The 14448-nt window shown below is 43.1% G+C and overlaps 1 protein-coding gene across 29 annotated transcripts in view; it reads left to right on the plus strand.

The window, feature by feature from the left end:
* Positions 1-770: 770 nt before the first annotated feature.
* Positions 771-14448, plus strand: part of LOC141937520 (rap1 GTPase-activating protein 1-like) — a 65396-nt gene continuing 51718 nt past the window's right edge. For 6 of the 29 annotated variants that reach the window (XM_074855340.1, XM_074855323.1, XM_074855304.1 and 3 more), the window contains exons 1-5: positions 3879-4162; positions 7502-7595; positions 8041-8076; positions 13212-13259; positions 14361-14399. In XM_074855340.1, the coding sequence (XP_074711441.1) occupies positions 4119-4162; positions 7502-7595; positions 8041-8076; positions 13212-13259; positions 14361-14399 (261 nt within the window). In that variant the 5' untranslated portion in view covers positions 3879-4118. Of the gene's footprint in view, positions 877-920; positions 1021-3878; positions 4163-7501; positions 7596-8040; positions 8077-8694; positions 8928-13211; positions 13260-14015; positions 14150-14360; positions 14400-14448 lie in introns of those variants that run through there. The other 23 variants (XR_012627002.1, XR_012627007.1, XM_074855450.1 and 20 more) reach the window with 13 other exon arrangements.

Here is a 14448-nt window from a genome sequence, read left to right on the forward strand (position 1 = left end):
ACCTACTGTTTGAGCACCCTAGTGTGCTTTTTTGTGTGTCCGCAGTGCCTCTGGCCTGGCTATGGTCATGGGATGAATTAACAGAAGAAACTACTGTGATGTTTGAGATGACTTAGAAGGTCCCCCCAGCTGACTGATGATACCAGAATGAGTCAGGCTGAGTTAATCCAGTGCAAAATGGAATGGTTAATTTGGCCTGGGAATTAAACTTAATTTTTCTCTGAGACAGATCTAAAGCGCTCACTGAGTTGTAGGTAGTAGCCCTCTACAAAATGCTTTAAATGCCTTCACCTAGGTCAGCCAGAACTCATTTTACCATTGCCTAAGGCTGGTACCACATAGGAAATTCTCTAGGTATCTGCAAAAATTGTGACTGAACAATCATTCCAATCCACAGGTCAGTCTCATGACTCATGATTACCAAAAGCATTTGCAGAAAGTACCATGTCATCCTGTCCCCTCAGATTATCCTCTTCAGTGCCTTTGCCATGTGACTAAATCAGTACTAAGTAAGCAATTTTCAGATTTTTCCAGTCTGCTACTTTCCCTTCCTACTCTGATCATGAATCCACATGACCCAATTCACTGCCACCAAATAACTGTCATTATACTTGAGAGTACTAAAAAAAAATGTGGTTTTAAAAAAAAAAACCCCAACTCTCATTTTTAAAGGTCACCCCTGCAGGTCTGGGATTAGCAGTGCAGGGAGCAGGATGCTGGTGTGCTGCATCTATGGAGCTGCCAGTCTGACCCCTTCCCTCAGGGCCAATCTTTGCTTAAGAGCAGGGCTGCTCCCCAGACCGGCTGTTCGATCGACAATGATCTCTAGCTTCAAATCCGACAGCACCGACCTGCTCGCTCTCCGCTCATCAGCAGGTGGGGGCAGCGGAAGAGAAAGGGCGGGAGGGAGAGGGAGGACACTGCAACCTACGTGAATAATTGATGGTGTAAGGAAAGGAGAGCAGCTGGGTTCCCTGCCTCCATCCGCTCACCAGCTGGGGATGAGAGATCCTTGCTCAGGTAGGGGATGAATGGCTCAGCTGCTTTTATTCTCGTCTTGCCTGCAAAGCCAATTAAAGATATTTTGCATCTAGAAGGAATAGGAGCAAAGGTAGCTGGGGGAGGGTTGATCCAGATCTTCTCTGCTGCTTGGTTGTGTAATGGATGTACCTTGGGGCAGTTTCTGCCTCAGCAGGGAAAGTGACTATACTTTTTAAAAGACATTGTGCTATACTGCATTGTGTAGAGAAGCAGCTGGGGAGAGAGAGAGAAGGAGAGTGGAAGTGGGGATATCTGTGTAGGTAGTGAGACAAACTGAAGAGACAGAGGGGCATGAAAGAGGGTCTGTCCAGACTCAAAAGAATCCCACCCTGATTCTGTCAACCTTCGACATAAAATGATGAGTCCAAGTGGGCAGTGGGAAGTGCTGTCTGTACACACTGGCTGCTATATTTAGAAGCTGTGTGCATGGATCTGTGGAAACAGTTAATGTGAAAACATGTATGTTTCTATCTGTGGGTGCATCTATGAGTTTGTAACATCTGAGTGTAATATTGTAGTAAAAAATAAAAAAAAAAAAATACAAATTCGGCCCTGAAGAGTTTACCGTTGGAAGGATATGCTGCTGTGTTCATGTGGTACTGTGCAGCTTCTGATGTTCTTACAATGACTCAATTAATAACATTGCAGAGATCAGATTCTGTGTTACAGCTAATACAGACTTTTCCTGTGTGAGCAAGGTACAATGCTAATTCAGTTACAAGAATGAAAAAAAGTATTTTAACAAAAATTAGGAAATTACATAGCAAAATATATAGACATCAATTACTGTAATACATATTAACATACCTGAAGAATACCTGAAAGAACAGAAGCTTGTGTGCCAGTCCCTAAAACACACAGAGCTATAAAATGCATAATGATCTATGCGAATATAGACATATATGTCTATATATAGTCTATATGTCTATATGTATATATGTAGTCTCACAATGTGGGACTATAAGTATTAGTCATATAAGAATGCAAGTATCAACAGAAACGAAATCTACTTAGTACAACTAAAGGCTTATATTGTTGCATCAGCTGTGTAAATAGTAAAAATTGTTAGCTTGCTTATAAGTTGAGGAACAGTAAGGGGAAAGGGGGCCTGTGATTTGTTTACGTGTAGAAAGGATTTAGTCATATGATTATTGCTAAAGGAGGCTAATTAGAACAGTAATTAGGGTATCTAATAATTGTTCACTGGTTTGCCTGTGGGTCTTGAGGGCTTTGTACACAAGTGGAGTTGCACAGGAGGTTAGGTAAAGCTGTGAGGCAGTTAAATGAAAGCTGATCCCAGTGTGGTTTTGTATGTGAACAAAGTTGGCTCTTGTCTGTCATGGCAAGCTGATGAAGAATGGCAGAAAGGCCTGAGCCTCTCTATGTACTTTGCTTTCACCACGGCCAGGCTTGCTATTGCTGCTGCTAATGACTCTGGGATGGGGGAGGGCAGTAGTTACTGCTGGCAGCCCTCTCTAGCAGCAGAAAATAATGTCTCTTCCTCTTTCCTGGATGCAGCAGAAGTGGCAAGCTTGGCTCTTTACCTTGGCCCAGTCACAACTCTGCTCAGAGATCCAGGTGAATGAATAAGAACTGCTTGTGCAGACAGCAGCTGCTGTATTCAATGCCCTGGACACATCTGGGAGGCATCTGGAGTGAGGAGGGGGCTGCATGCGTTGGCCCATACTCTAGCATCAGATCTGCTGGGGGAAAAAAAAAAGAAAAGAGGGTGGCAAGAGGAAAATGAAACACCTGGCCTCCATGCAAGTTCCTGAAACCAGCAAGTGGTTCCTCTCTTTGTCCATTCAAATTGTCACCTACCTTGATTGATTCCTTACTCCTTACAGTCTCTTTTCCCACCCACAGACCCTTGAAGCCCCCGTAATAATTTATATCCAGGTCTTTCATCAGTAGGAAGCATTAGGATGAAATTGCTGCACTCTTATCCCTAAAATTTTGATGTAGCTGCTTGCTTACTCTCTTTTTGTTCATCTGTATCAGCTATCTTGTATTTTCTGTCTGGTCTCTCCATTCTGCTTTCACTTGTCCTTTGTATCTTTTCCTAGCTGTCTGGCTCCTCCCAAATTCTGTCTCGTTCTGTGGTTCCTACTGTCCCTTTCATGAATTAGAACAAACCCAGTGTGAGGCTGACACTTGGCATAAGGTTGTAGCTGCTGCCTTTATAGGCCCTGATGTAAAGAGGAAACATTACATCATCCGATGGAATGAAACAGGGAATCACAGGAAAAAAGTATGTCCAGAAGAGCTCTGTGGTCTTATTGAAACACAAGTACATATGTACTCTTGCAATGGAAGATTCTCATCCTCAGTTTTCATCAGGAATGATAATCTACTGATGAGTGAATGCAAATACATTCTCTGAGGTTTCGAGGTTTCTGACCCCCCAAAATTTGAGCTTCCCTAGAGAATAGCTCACATGTTAGATCAGTGAGCTATTTCATAAGGGACACGTAGAGCCAAATCTCTGTAGTACTTGATGTAAATCAGCTCCAAATACCAAAGGCTAGCGAGTTTGTTATCTTCTTAGTCTTCCCTTGAAGGGAATGGGAGGTTGTGGGGGACTGCCTTGATGCTCACTTTCCCCTCTGGATACTGAGAGCTTCGGGAGAGTTGAGTAAGGGACCCCTCTGCCACCCTTGTTCAACACTGCTTGTGTTACCATCACTGACAGCCCGGAGTGCGGCTTCCTCGGCTCGGCTGTCCCGGCAGCCTGCCTGTGGGCTGCGACCATCCACGGCTTCCCCAGAAAGGGGGGGATCAAGGGGGAACTGACCTTCCACAGCGGAAAGGGGGCAGAAGTCATCATCCCACCCCCCGTTCTCTCATCTTTCCCCATCTCTCCTCCTCCTCTTTGTCTTTCCCGGGGCCGCGGCCCGGTCCCCACTGTAAGGTGCCCTTGCGGTCTCTCCTTTGAAGCCCGGCTTGGGAGGAAGAGGAGGGGTGGGGGCGGGAGCCGGGGCTTGGGAGGCAGTCGGGGCCCTTCTCCATGGCGAGGCAGGAGCAGAGGAGGCTCCTGAGGGGGGAACCCGGGCGCTGACTCAGCAGGGCAGGCCAGCATGTTTTCCCGGGAGCACGGCGTCCCTGCCGGAGCCTGCAGAGGGTAGGTACCGGTACTGGGGCTGGTACTGGGTGGCCCTGTTCCTCCCGGGCGCCTGGCTCCGGCCCTTCCCTTCCCCCGGCAGGGGCAGGGCAGGGCAGCGGCTGCGGGCGTTTGGGGTGAAGCGCTGGAGCCGGTCCCGACCCCAGCGGCTGCCGCCGTGTTGTGGGAGGGGGAGGAAGAGCCCTCGGCGGTTGCCCGAAAGAGTGGGGGGCCGAGGAGAGGGAAGGTGATGGCCGGAAGGTCCGGCTCTGGCTTTGGAGGCCCCGCTCCGGTCGGGAGGAGGGGGGTGGGTGAGCGGCTGCGCCCCTCACTGAAGGGAAAGAAGGGGCGCAAGTGAGCCCCTCTGGCTTTACCCCTGCCTCCCTGGGAGGGGATGAGTTCTCCGGTTTGCTCTTCTCAGGAGGTGGGAGTACGGGTGCGCGGCGAGATTCATTTCACTCGGGAGTTCTCCTTTCTCCTGCCCGGCAGGGTAGTGCCTGGTGAAAGCCAGCCGGGTTCTCCGGGCCTTTTCCATACCCTGCCCACGTTGTCGGTGCCAGGAGAGGCAGATCCTGAGCAGGGATTGCCCGCATGTGGGAGCAGAGGCTCTCAGGGAGGCTCCCCAGTAGCCAGGAAGGGGCGTGCAGCTGGAAGTCAGAGTCTGTGGGCAGAAAAGTTTGTGACCGGCTGAGGGCAATCCTCGTCTCATCTGGAGTACTTGCTTCCTTTTCCTAGTTCTGTCTTGGTAATTCCTTCTCTTGAATTTTAGGAATCTGTGTGAGCAAAAGTCAAAGCCGTACAGGTGTTCGTAGAGTAAGGCTATTCATGTCATGTTTTCAGCTGTTTTCACTGAATACCTAAAACTTGTATTTGGTAGAGCAAATACGTCCCTCTAAGGGAGGAGCGAGGGAGTGAAAGAGCTGTTGGTCAAGGGAAGTGGTTGCTCAGAATTTTCCATATGAGCATTTCAGGACTGATCTTGTTTCAAATTACCTTCAGTTCTGAATTGGCTGTCCTGTCTAGTGTGGGATTTAAAAAACATGTCAGTGTCTCATTGCAAGAATCACTCATCAGGCTGGGATGCTAGTTATTATACTGTCATTCCATAATTAGCTGCAAATCATGCTGTATTGTTTCTCCTCCTGGAAGGTTTCCAGATTAGCAAAGGTGTTTACAATAGCTATGCACCCACTTCCCTGGGAACTTTCAGGAAGACAGTTACCTGAAGATTTGGGGCGCTTGTCTATTCAGAGTGTCACAGATGCTCTTTACCTCTGGAATACTTATGAAAGGACGTATGAAATCTGTCAAGGCCAATTTGTGTTTTTCTCAGAACAAACGTTTGCATTGATTTGGTTATTGAACTGGCTCAGCTATAGCAGTTGGGAATGATTTTGAGAGAGCTGTATAGGGAGATCCCAGGACTGAAATAGCAGAGGATGCTGCAAGACAGGAATACAGGGTGTGAGCAGAGTTGTACGTACAGAGATAGTGGCTTAGAGGTCTGCTAAGGTGCTTCTCGCACTGTTTCACAATTGAGAGCGGTAGATCAGCAGTGTCTACTTTTAGCTTGGCTACCTGATTGAAATTAATGTGCTGGTTACTGGCACTAGTAAAATCCTATTTTAGTTTTCAGCATTTTCCAGGCCCTCTGCTTCTCTTTGTTGCCATTTCCTAAAAATAAAGCTTCAGCAAGTATACATTTGCAGATACATATTCTGCTCCCAGTCTGCAGAATTGCTTTTCTTTTTCAGAAGGATAATATTCTGCTTTTCTGTGATCAAAGACTTTGAAGGTCCAATTTGAAAAGAAGTATGTTCTCTTTCTATAAATGGAGCTTAGTGCTTTTTATTCCAGAAGTTCAAAATTCACAAATGGACTTTCAAGCAATAGTTACAGTGGCCCCAAATTTTTGTGATATTTTGTAAAAGATAACATAAAATCTAAGTCATTCTCTTGGATTTTTAAAGTCCCTCAGCACATTCCTAACCTGAGATAGTGACAGAATTGAGAACATCTCTAAATGAGACTGGTGATTTTGGCATCTGCTGGAGTCATTTTGACAATAGAACTGTACTACAATTGAACGGTAAAGAGCAGTTGCTGCACGAAGTGCTCTGGTCAGTCCAAATTGCAGAGATGAATTTGTGCTGAGAGAACAGGGGCAGGACTGGCCACGATGACATCATGTAGGAGCTGCTGGATTTTCATGTTGCAGGTGTGTGTTTTACTGTTTTCTGAATGATTCAGGATTCAAACCAGTGACATGCCAAAGAAAAACACTATAGCATGCAACAAGGCCCCAGGGCATCCAGTTTCACAAAAGTTCTACTTCTCTGGAGATGGTTAGTTGCTGAAAACAAGAATTTATCAAATTGTTACCTTTTTAGGGCTCACAGGAACTTCAGATTTCTAAAAGAAATAATGAAAATCTTTCGTGTACTGCCTTGGACATAAATTTTATTAGTCACAAACATGCTTCAAGTAAATGAATAAGATGATAAATAAAGCATGTGTTAGTGTAATATTAATACTAATTTAAAATACATTTGCCATCTAACTAGTCCAGTATTTATTTGAGGATGTCAAGACTAACTCCTACATCTTCCCTCTCATATACATTATGGCTTTAATCTCTAGATGCATTACACAGATGTCTCTCATCTGAATTTTAGGAGAAAATTGTGGGATGGAAGCATTGTGTTACTTTGTGTAGATCAGCCTATATACAAGTTACGTGATGCCATTGGGTGCCACTGATGCCAGTGATAACACTGAACCATGCTTGTATCTCTGCTGCAGGGTGTATCGGTTCTGTTCTAGCACCATGTCTGTTATGTTCCTGTCTTGGAGACTAATACCCAGGCTGTGGCAACTGGGGCTGTCCTTTAGGTGCTGATTTCAGTGATATTTGAGAACTTTCAGCTCTTTTAATATGGCTCAGCTTTGAGATCTGATCCCAAAGCTTCCTGTGAGACCTATCTGTATTCTGCTGCCAATCTAAGATAGAGGAAGAACTTGGCAAAAAAGATCATTCAGCACTTACACGACAGTTGTGAGGAAAATAGTGTGTGTGAACAGAGACAGAGCAGTCAGGGCCAGAAGATTTTTGCTGTTATATCCAGGATGTTTGCAGGCGGCAAGTAGTAAGTTAAGACAGCTCAGGGTATCTCACAGGGAATGACAGCTTCCTCATAGGCAAGAAGTGATCTGGGGAGAGGAAGCGTAAGCAGAAGACAGCAGAAGGAGGCACTGCAGGCAAGCACTAGCATCTTGAGTTCTCCGAGAGTTAGAAGTTTTCTTCTTTTTTTTTGTTTTTCTCCCCCCTCCCCCCCCCCCTTCTGCCTCTGTCTCTTGCAGGAGGTCTGAGGAGGGGGTGTGCTGCTTCAGTGATGTTATAGACTCACCCACCCAAGGTTTTCCATGTGCTCTTGCTGCTGCTGTCCCCAACAAGGTAAAGGCAGTCCATGTTCCTCTGGGTCAGGGTTGGAATGTGCCTTGAACCACTGAGCAGAAGAAAGGACTGAAAGCAAGCTTGTGTGCATGCGTTATAGCTATAGTTGCCCACTTCTGTGAGAATCCTACACTTGTTCATTTAATCATTTCTTATGCTATACTGTATCACGTCAGTAGTCTGACCTGTTGAAAGAGAGAAATTCATGATACCTGTCTGATCAGGTTCCAGGTCAAGCTGTTGCAACACAAGCTGAAGACAATTTGGCCAGTTGTATTGTCCATGCTATCTCTTAAGGAAGAATGATTCTACCTTGTCTTCAGTGAGCAAGTAGTATCTGTGCCAAAACATGGAAGGAGCTGTTGGCTTTGGTATCTGGGTTACCACAGAAGATAATGTTAGCTTTCGCACATGTTAAATTCTTTTCCCTGTTGTCTTTTCACAGACTGTGGACTTGTTTGAGATGATTGAAAAAATGCAGGTAAGAAGAAGCTATTCTGTCAGACTTTGGTATCTCTTGATTTTTCATAGCTAAACAAATAATCAGCTGCTATTTGTCTTGTCACTTCACTTCCAATACCCTTTAATTTGAGCTTGCAGAATATTTAGCTCTTCTAGGCCCAAGCTCCTATACCTACTCTTAAATGGGGTTTCAAAAGCATTTTCCTGTGTTCATTTTTCCAACCAACATGATGGAAGGAATAGATTCAAATTATTATAATTCTGTCCTTTGGAGAAGTGTGATTCTGAGAGAAAATCAAAGTTGCATTAAGGTATCTCTGGCATCTTCTTCAAGAAACTATGTTTCTGCTGGGTAGCAGCTGCTAATGACAGGTGATTAATGGGATATTAACATAACTGCATTTAACAAGGTCAAACAGTTTAATAAATACCTACTGTAGTCCCTATCTTTAACTTGCACAAGGAAGGACTCTGGCTTAATTCTCTTATGGAAATATGTGCATTTAGTTGCATATATTAGATTACAAAACTAAAATAGAGTAAAAGGGGACAAAACCTAGCCCTGCCCTATCAAGTAAAGAGATAGTAATGTAATAATATGTTATATATCTAACAACAAAATCTGTAAATTTTTCAGATGATCTGTTCTCAGCGCATCCTCACAGACTACCAATATTTTCTCCAAGTGGTACACCTTCTTTAAAATACTGTGGTTAACTTTCACCTAACACCGCGTAACATGGCACACAACTCCTGCCTTTTATTATCTGCAGGAATAAACTTATAAGAAACAATTAACTTTTTTTCTGGAATTTGGGTGATCAAATTATGGATATGAGGAAAATGCAAGACTTTGGTGGGACTATAAAGGTGAGGAGGTGGAAGGTGGCAGCAGAATGCTGAGTATAGAGTTATGAGGCTGAAGTACTATTTGGCAGATGAGAAAGGAGAAGTGGGGGAAAGAGGGGCTGGGGGTGTATCTTCTGTATATTCACGTGTAGACAGACACGGACCTTGTTTGGTTTTGTTTGGTTTTTAATTTAGCTTGCTTTGTAACCTGACTTGCACTAGGAGAATTAATAACTGCTGCTTAAGTATGACAGCAATTTTTTTGAAAGAAGGGAAGAGCGGTGTTTTCCAAAAGAAAAAAACCTCCCCACTCCAATATTTCTTTTTATTATTTGTTGTGATCTTTCTTCATATTTTTCCTCATTATTTATTCTTTTCTGGTTTTGCTTTCCCTTTCCTTCCATTTGACTTGCTATCCTTTAGATTTGTTCAATCAATCATTCTTGAAAATTAAATCTGGGATTTTCATTAGCAGTCCAGTGAGTAAAAGGCAAAGCAGGAGACTTGGACATTTCTCCTGTAAAGTAACAACAACAAAGCCACAGGTTAGAATTAGTTTTTGAGTACTTTAACAATCAGGTTGGAGTATAGTTTTTTGACTGAGAATTAACATAGCCGTTTTGCACTATGTGTGATGAATTAACAGGTAAAGTTGTGCTATCTTTTTAAACTGAAACCTGTCCCTGAGATCTGGGAATGAAGTTTGCACACCTGCCCCCCCCTTTTTTTTGTAAAAAAAAAAAATCTTAATAATCATTACTTGAAGAAAATGGATTACTGGCTCCATTGTTCTATGTATACGGGTGTAGTGAAGTCACAGTAAATACTTTGTTAAGGACACTTAGGAATACATTGTTCCTAGATTGCTCCACAGTTCAAGCAGTTGAAAAGCAAGCAAATCTTATTTCAGCCAATAAACCCAGATGTTTCAGGTCTTCACATCCTTGCATAGCCAATCCCTCTTCTCTCACCTGCTTTTGTCTTTATTGGTGTGATGTTCACTACCTCTAGTCTGCATTTGTACAGTTTCAACATATCTTTCAGTCTTATTTTCTCACACCTCCTTTCATGTTTTCTTCTTGTGTCCCTTTTATATCTAAGTTGTCTGTTCTGAGACTCCTCAAGGCACTGCTCTTTCCCCTTAAAAAACACATCATAGCATTGTTGTGCCATGTTGGACCTGGCTGAGGGTCTGGACGGCTCTTTTTTCTGCTGTCCATTCTTTCCTCCTGCTCAGGCCAGGTGTCTCCCCTGTACAAGGTCCTGGGAATATCAGATTCCCAGACTGCTGCTGTCTCCAGTACTGCCCAGGGAGACAGTGAGGGAAGGTGTTTCCTTAAAAGTGGTGCTGCAAGCCAAACTGGACCAAACCAGAAGGGTGTCTCAACAGGTAGCTGAGACTGCTATACGTTATGCCTGTCCTTTTTGAGGAATGACAGTGATCATCAACCAGTTGTTCTGCCCATGCTTTGACACTTCAACAGCTTATGCTGTAAGTTCCCTGTGGTCTTGCCTAACCTCTAAAATAAAGCTTTGGACTATACAGATCAGGGCTGCATTCAATCTTTGCCAGTATCTTAAGCTTCACTCTGTCTTCTGTTCCCAGGCTACCAGGAGCTCCTTTAACAGTGCAGAGTTATGGAATGTGCTGGCACATTCCTCCACGCTCTGTAGAGGCTCTGATACAAACAGCAGCTCCTTTACAGCAGCCTAGGAAGTTTTTCCTCAGGCCTCTCTGAGATGCTGGTCTCCTACCAGGACCTCCTTTGAAACTGGAAAGTTTCTGCAGTTATTGGATCTGCCAAAAGTGCCAGGAAAGGGGAGAGAGATCTTACAGAATTGCCATTTCCCAATCTTTGTTTCTGTGTGCAGAAGCTCCCAGTGCATAGCAAGTTTGTCATGGTATTTTCCACAGTTCATTCCGGAAGACTTGGGGATGCTTTGTACCTACATGTCCCTCCTGTCTTAATCCTATTTAGATAGAGCATAGGACTTGTTGCCCCAAAGAACTGTTCCAGAGACCCCTATTTCAGAACCTAGCTTTCCTCATGAGCCCCAACACACTAGGTTGACAGGTGAAACTCCAGATCACATCAACAAAACATCCATTTGCACTTTGTCATGCACTCCACTTTCTTGGATTTATGACTTCCCCAACTGCAAAATGGTTACTACTACCTCTGGAAAAGGTAAAGATCACTTGTCAGCCTCTGTTCCATCTTAATTTCACAACTCGCTGTGTCCTGGTAATTTGTTGTTCATTTTGTCAGTGCTGTCATTGCAATTTGAAACAGATCTTCTGATTTCCCTATGAAGAATAGTTCTAATCTTATTCAGGCTTCTTTGTTGAAAATACAAATAAAAAAGCTCAGCTTTTATAGTTTGATCCTGTGTCACCCCGTAGACAGTCTGGCAAGCTTCTTTCTCCTAATATAGTTAAGGAAAATAATTTTTTTTGCTATTGTTATGTTATCTGAAAATTGTTCCTTACTTGCTTTACTGTGTTTCTATATTTAATCAACTAAAATTGTTACTGCTATTTTTTGTTGTTTTGTTCAGACCTATGAAAAATGCCCTCATGCATCTACCACTAGTCTCCCTTACCCTGGAGTTTAGCCATACTGGTTTACTTTTGGTGTTTCTAAGAGTTTTTTGAAGGTGTTATGTATTTGTTGTGAGCTCAAGGTCTGGCTCCTCATCTTTTCATGAAGGTTTAGCTTTTTTTATGGCTCATTTTTTTAGGTTCTTTTAATAAGCTTTCTCATTTTTTCTATAACCTCATTTTTATGTGTAGCGGATACCTTTTCTTTCTTTTTTTTTTTTTTCTTTTGTTGCTCCTGCAAGGAGCATCCTGATCATTATTAATCCTCAATGTAATGTTACTATTGTTCAATGCTAATGTTGCTATACTGGCAGTTTTTTCAACCTATATGGCTGGAACATTGGTACCAAACTTTTGCTCTTGAGCTTCTTAAATTTCCATGGTAGAGCTCCACTGAGCTTTACATATTTCTGCCAGATCCTAGTTTACAGACTAGTTCCACTGTAGAATACTTGCATAGACATAGCTGTTATAAATCAGATCCTGCTCATTTTCAGAACAAAGTCAAGAGCTGCTTATCCTGTTTGGAATCCCTGATTAGCCACTCCATTAAGCAGTCACTGATGGTATAAAAAATGAAAAATGTAGTCTCAGCATCATGTTCCAGTATGAGAGTTACAAGATTTAGGGGGCAGTAGTTGAATACTCATGTATTGGGTATAGGGGAAAGCTACAACTTGAATCCTGGTCTTCAGCTTCCAATGCAAATTTTGCCTCTTATTCTTCTGTCTGTATTGATGCCTACTGGGAGTACGGCCAGCATTTTATGCAGCCTGTTGGCCCCCATATCTTTTTGGCTTCTTGTATTCTGGGCCTCTGCTCAGTCTGTGCTGGGGCTGTTCTCACTAAATTTTTCCTGTTGTGTGCTTCTGCTGTGGAAGTGTGGTGGAAGTGAGCTACTGTTGCCGTGGTGAGAAGGCAGAGGATAGAATAGCCTTAAGAAAGAGAATCAAGTCTGGATGCCAGCTGCTGATTCAGGAAGCAATTAAGCATCCAGTAGTCTTCTGCCCTGCCATTCCAACCCAGCTGACAGTAACAGTGCCTAGGAAAGCAGATGTGCAGGGCTTTGCTATGTGGCTCCTTGCTGTTGCACTAGTCAGATGTATAGATGGAGAGCGGCTCTGATTTTCTGTCTTCCCTCCAAGAGACAGATTTGTACCCTTATGTGGATGGAAGCAAGGCACATAAGCTGCTTAATAAGAAGAAGTCTTCTTGCCTAACCTTAATCCTCAGAACAAGTGTTTGTTACTTCTCTTAACCCTGCTCTGTGGTTCTCTATACTCTGCTTGACCGTATCTTCAAGGGAGAGGGAGGAGTAGAACAGGAATGAATGGTCTGAAATGCTGTTCTTTTGTGTTCTTTCTCTTCCTTTTTTTTTATTGCTTGGGATAGGAAGTAAAGTAGCTAGAAGAGATTAGGAAATTAAATAAGAGAATCAGTTTGGGAGTTAGTTGACAGAAATCAAAAGTATTCTGCTTTTTAAGAGATGTAAGGTGGGGGGGAGCTTGTCATTTTTAATGCCAAACTAGGGGACTGGCCAAGTTCTAGCTTTACTCCTCCTGTTTATTCCAAACTTGCATAAAATAGAAAATCATATAGAGAGACAAAATATTCATATTTGGGATACAGAGAAGGACACAGAGGGTAAGTGAAACAGACATGCTAAACCACAGGATTCACTGTCTGTGACTTTATGTTTCCAGGGGAGTCGTCTGGATGAACAAAGATGTTCCCTTCCAGCTCCTCTCAAGGTCAGGCCAAGTTGTTTTTTGCCTCCTAAATTGCTGAGAATGGCAGATAATTACTGACCTGTCTTGCAGTGTATTTTCATCTTGGAGTGAGCAGGGTGCCTACAAACAGCCCAAGAACACACATATGCTTGTTTGGTTTTGGTTTTTTTATAATGTTGCTGCACAAGAGGGTGAAACTATGTAGCTGAAATAGAATCAATACTTCCCTTTTTCAGATTTAAGTGGTTGTTATTATTAGCAATCTTAGTTTTGACTAAGTAATTTCTTAAATTTTATTCGATGTAAGACTATAATAATACTTGTGAAGCCACATTGCATTTATTTCAGTAGTCTGCTTGAGGACTTGTGTAGATGCTACTAGAAACCTGGTCTGTTTCCCTCAATATTAGGCCAATAAGAACAGATCCCCATCTTTAAATTCTTAACTCTTCCTTCCATTCCTTCAGTCTCAGCTCAGGCATAGTAACCTTAAAATCAGCCTTGACCTTGAATTTAATCTTGGAATGATCTTTAAAAAAAGCCACGTAGAGAATTGATACAGCTCAATTCTGACAGAGATGGTCAGTGCTCTTTGTGGTGATGGAAGGGGCATCCAAGAGGCATAAAGTGGCTCAGATGCTGCTCCTATTCCTGCAGTAATGCCTCAGCAGTGCTCAGCTCTATACTACAGGTCTAGCTATGGAGATGATACAACCTTGATCTCACTGTAAATAACAGTACTATTTCTACCATCCCTACTGTCATCTCTATCTGCAGAAGAACAGCAACTGTCTAACACTGTGTGGAAGGAAAGGAGAGAGGCTGTCACTCCTAACCTCATCCGATTTGCCTCTTATTTGTCTACCTCCTCATTTTGCATGCCTGTATTCTGTGTAGTTTCAAGGAGGAAGGTGGGTGAAATCTGACTCCTAAATATATTGTTCTCGAAGTTCTATATTATAATGCTGAGACCTGGGAAATGGAGTCTAACCTTAAATCCTAAAGTAAAACTAAAGATGGACTAGGGCAGAATGGAAGCTGAGGGCACAGCTTGTGCCATCATGAGAGCATAACACTTCAAAAGATGTCATGCAGTTTTGCTAATTTTTTTTCTGATTTCAGACAGAAGAGGAGTATATTCCTTACCCCAGCATCCATGAGGTGAGTTAGTACCGCTCTCCTCTGTTTTTCCTTGGACTTTATTGGCTTT

The sequence above is a fragment of the Strix uralensis genome, chromosome 2 (genome assembly GCF_047716275.1).
Source record: "Strix uralensis isolate ZFMK-TIS-50842 chromosome 2, bStrUra1, whole genome shotgun sequence".
Taxonomy (NCBI): domain Eukaryota; kingdom Metazoa; phylum Chordata; class Aves; order Strigiformes; family Strigidae; genus Strix; species Strix uralensis.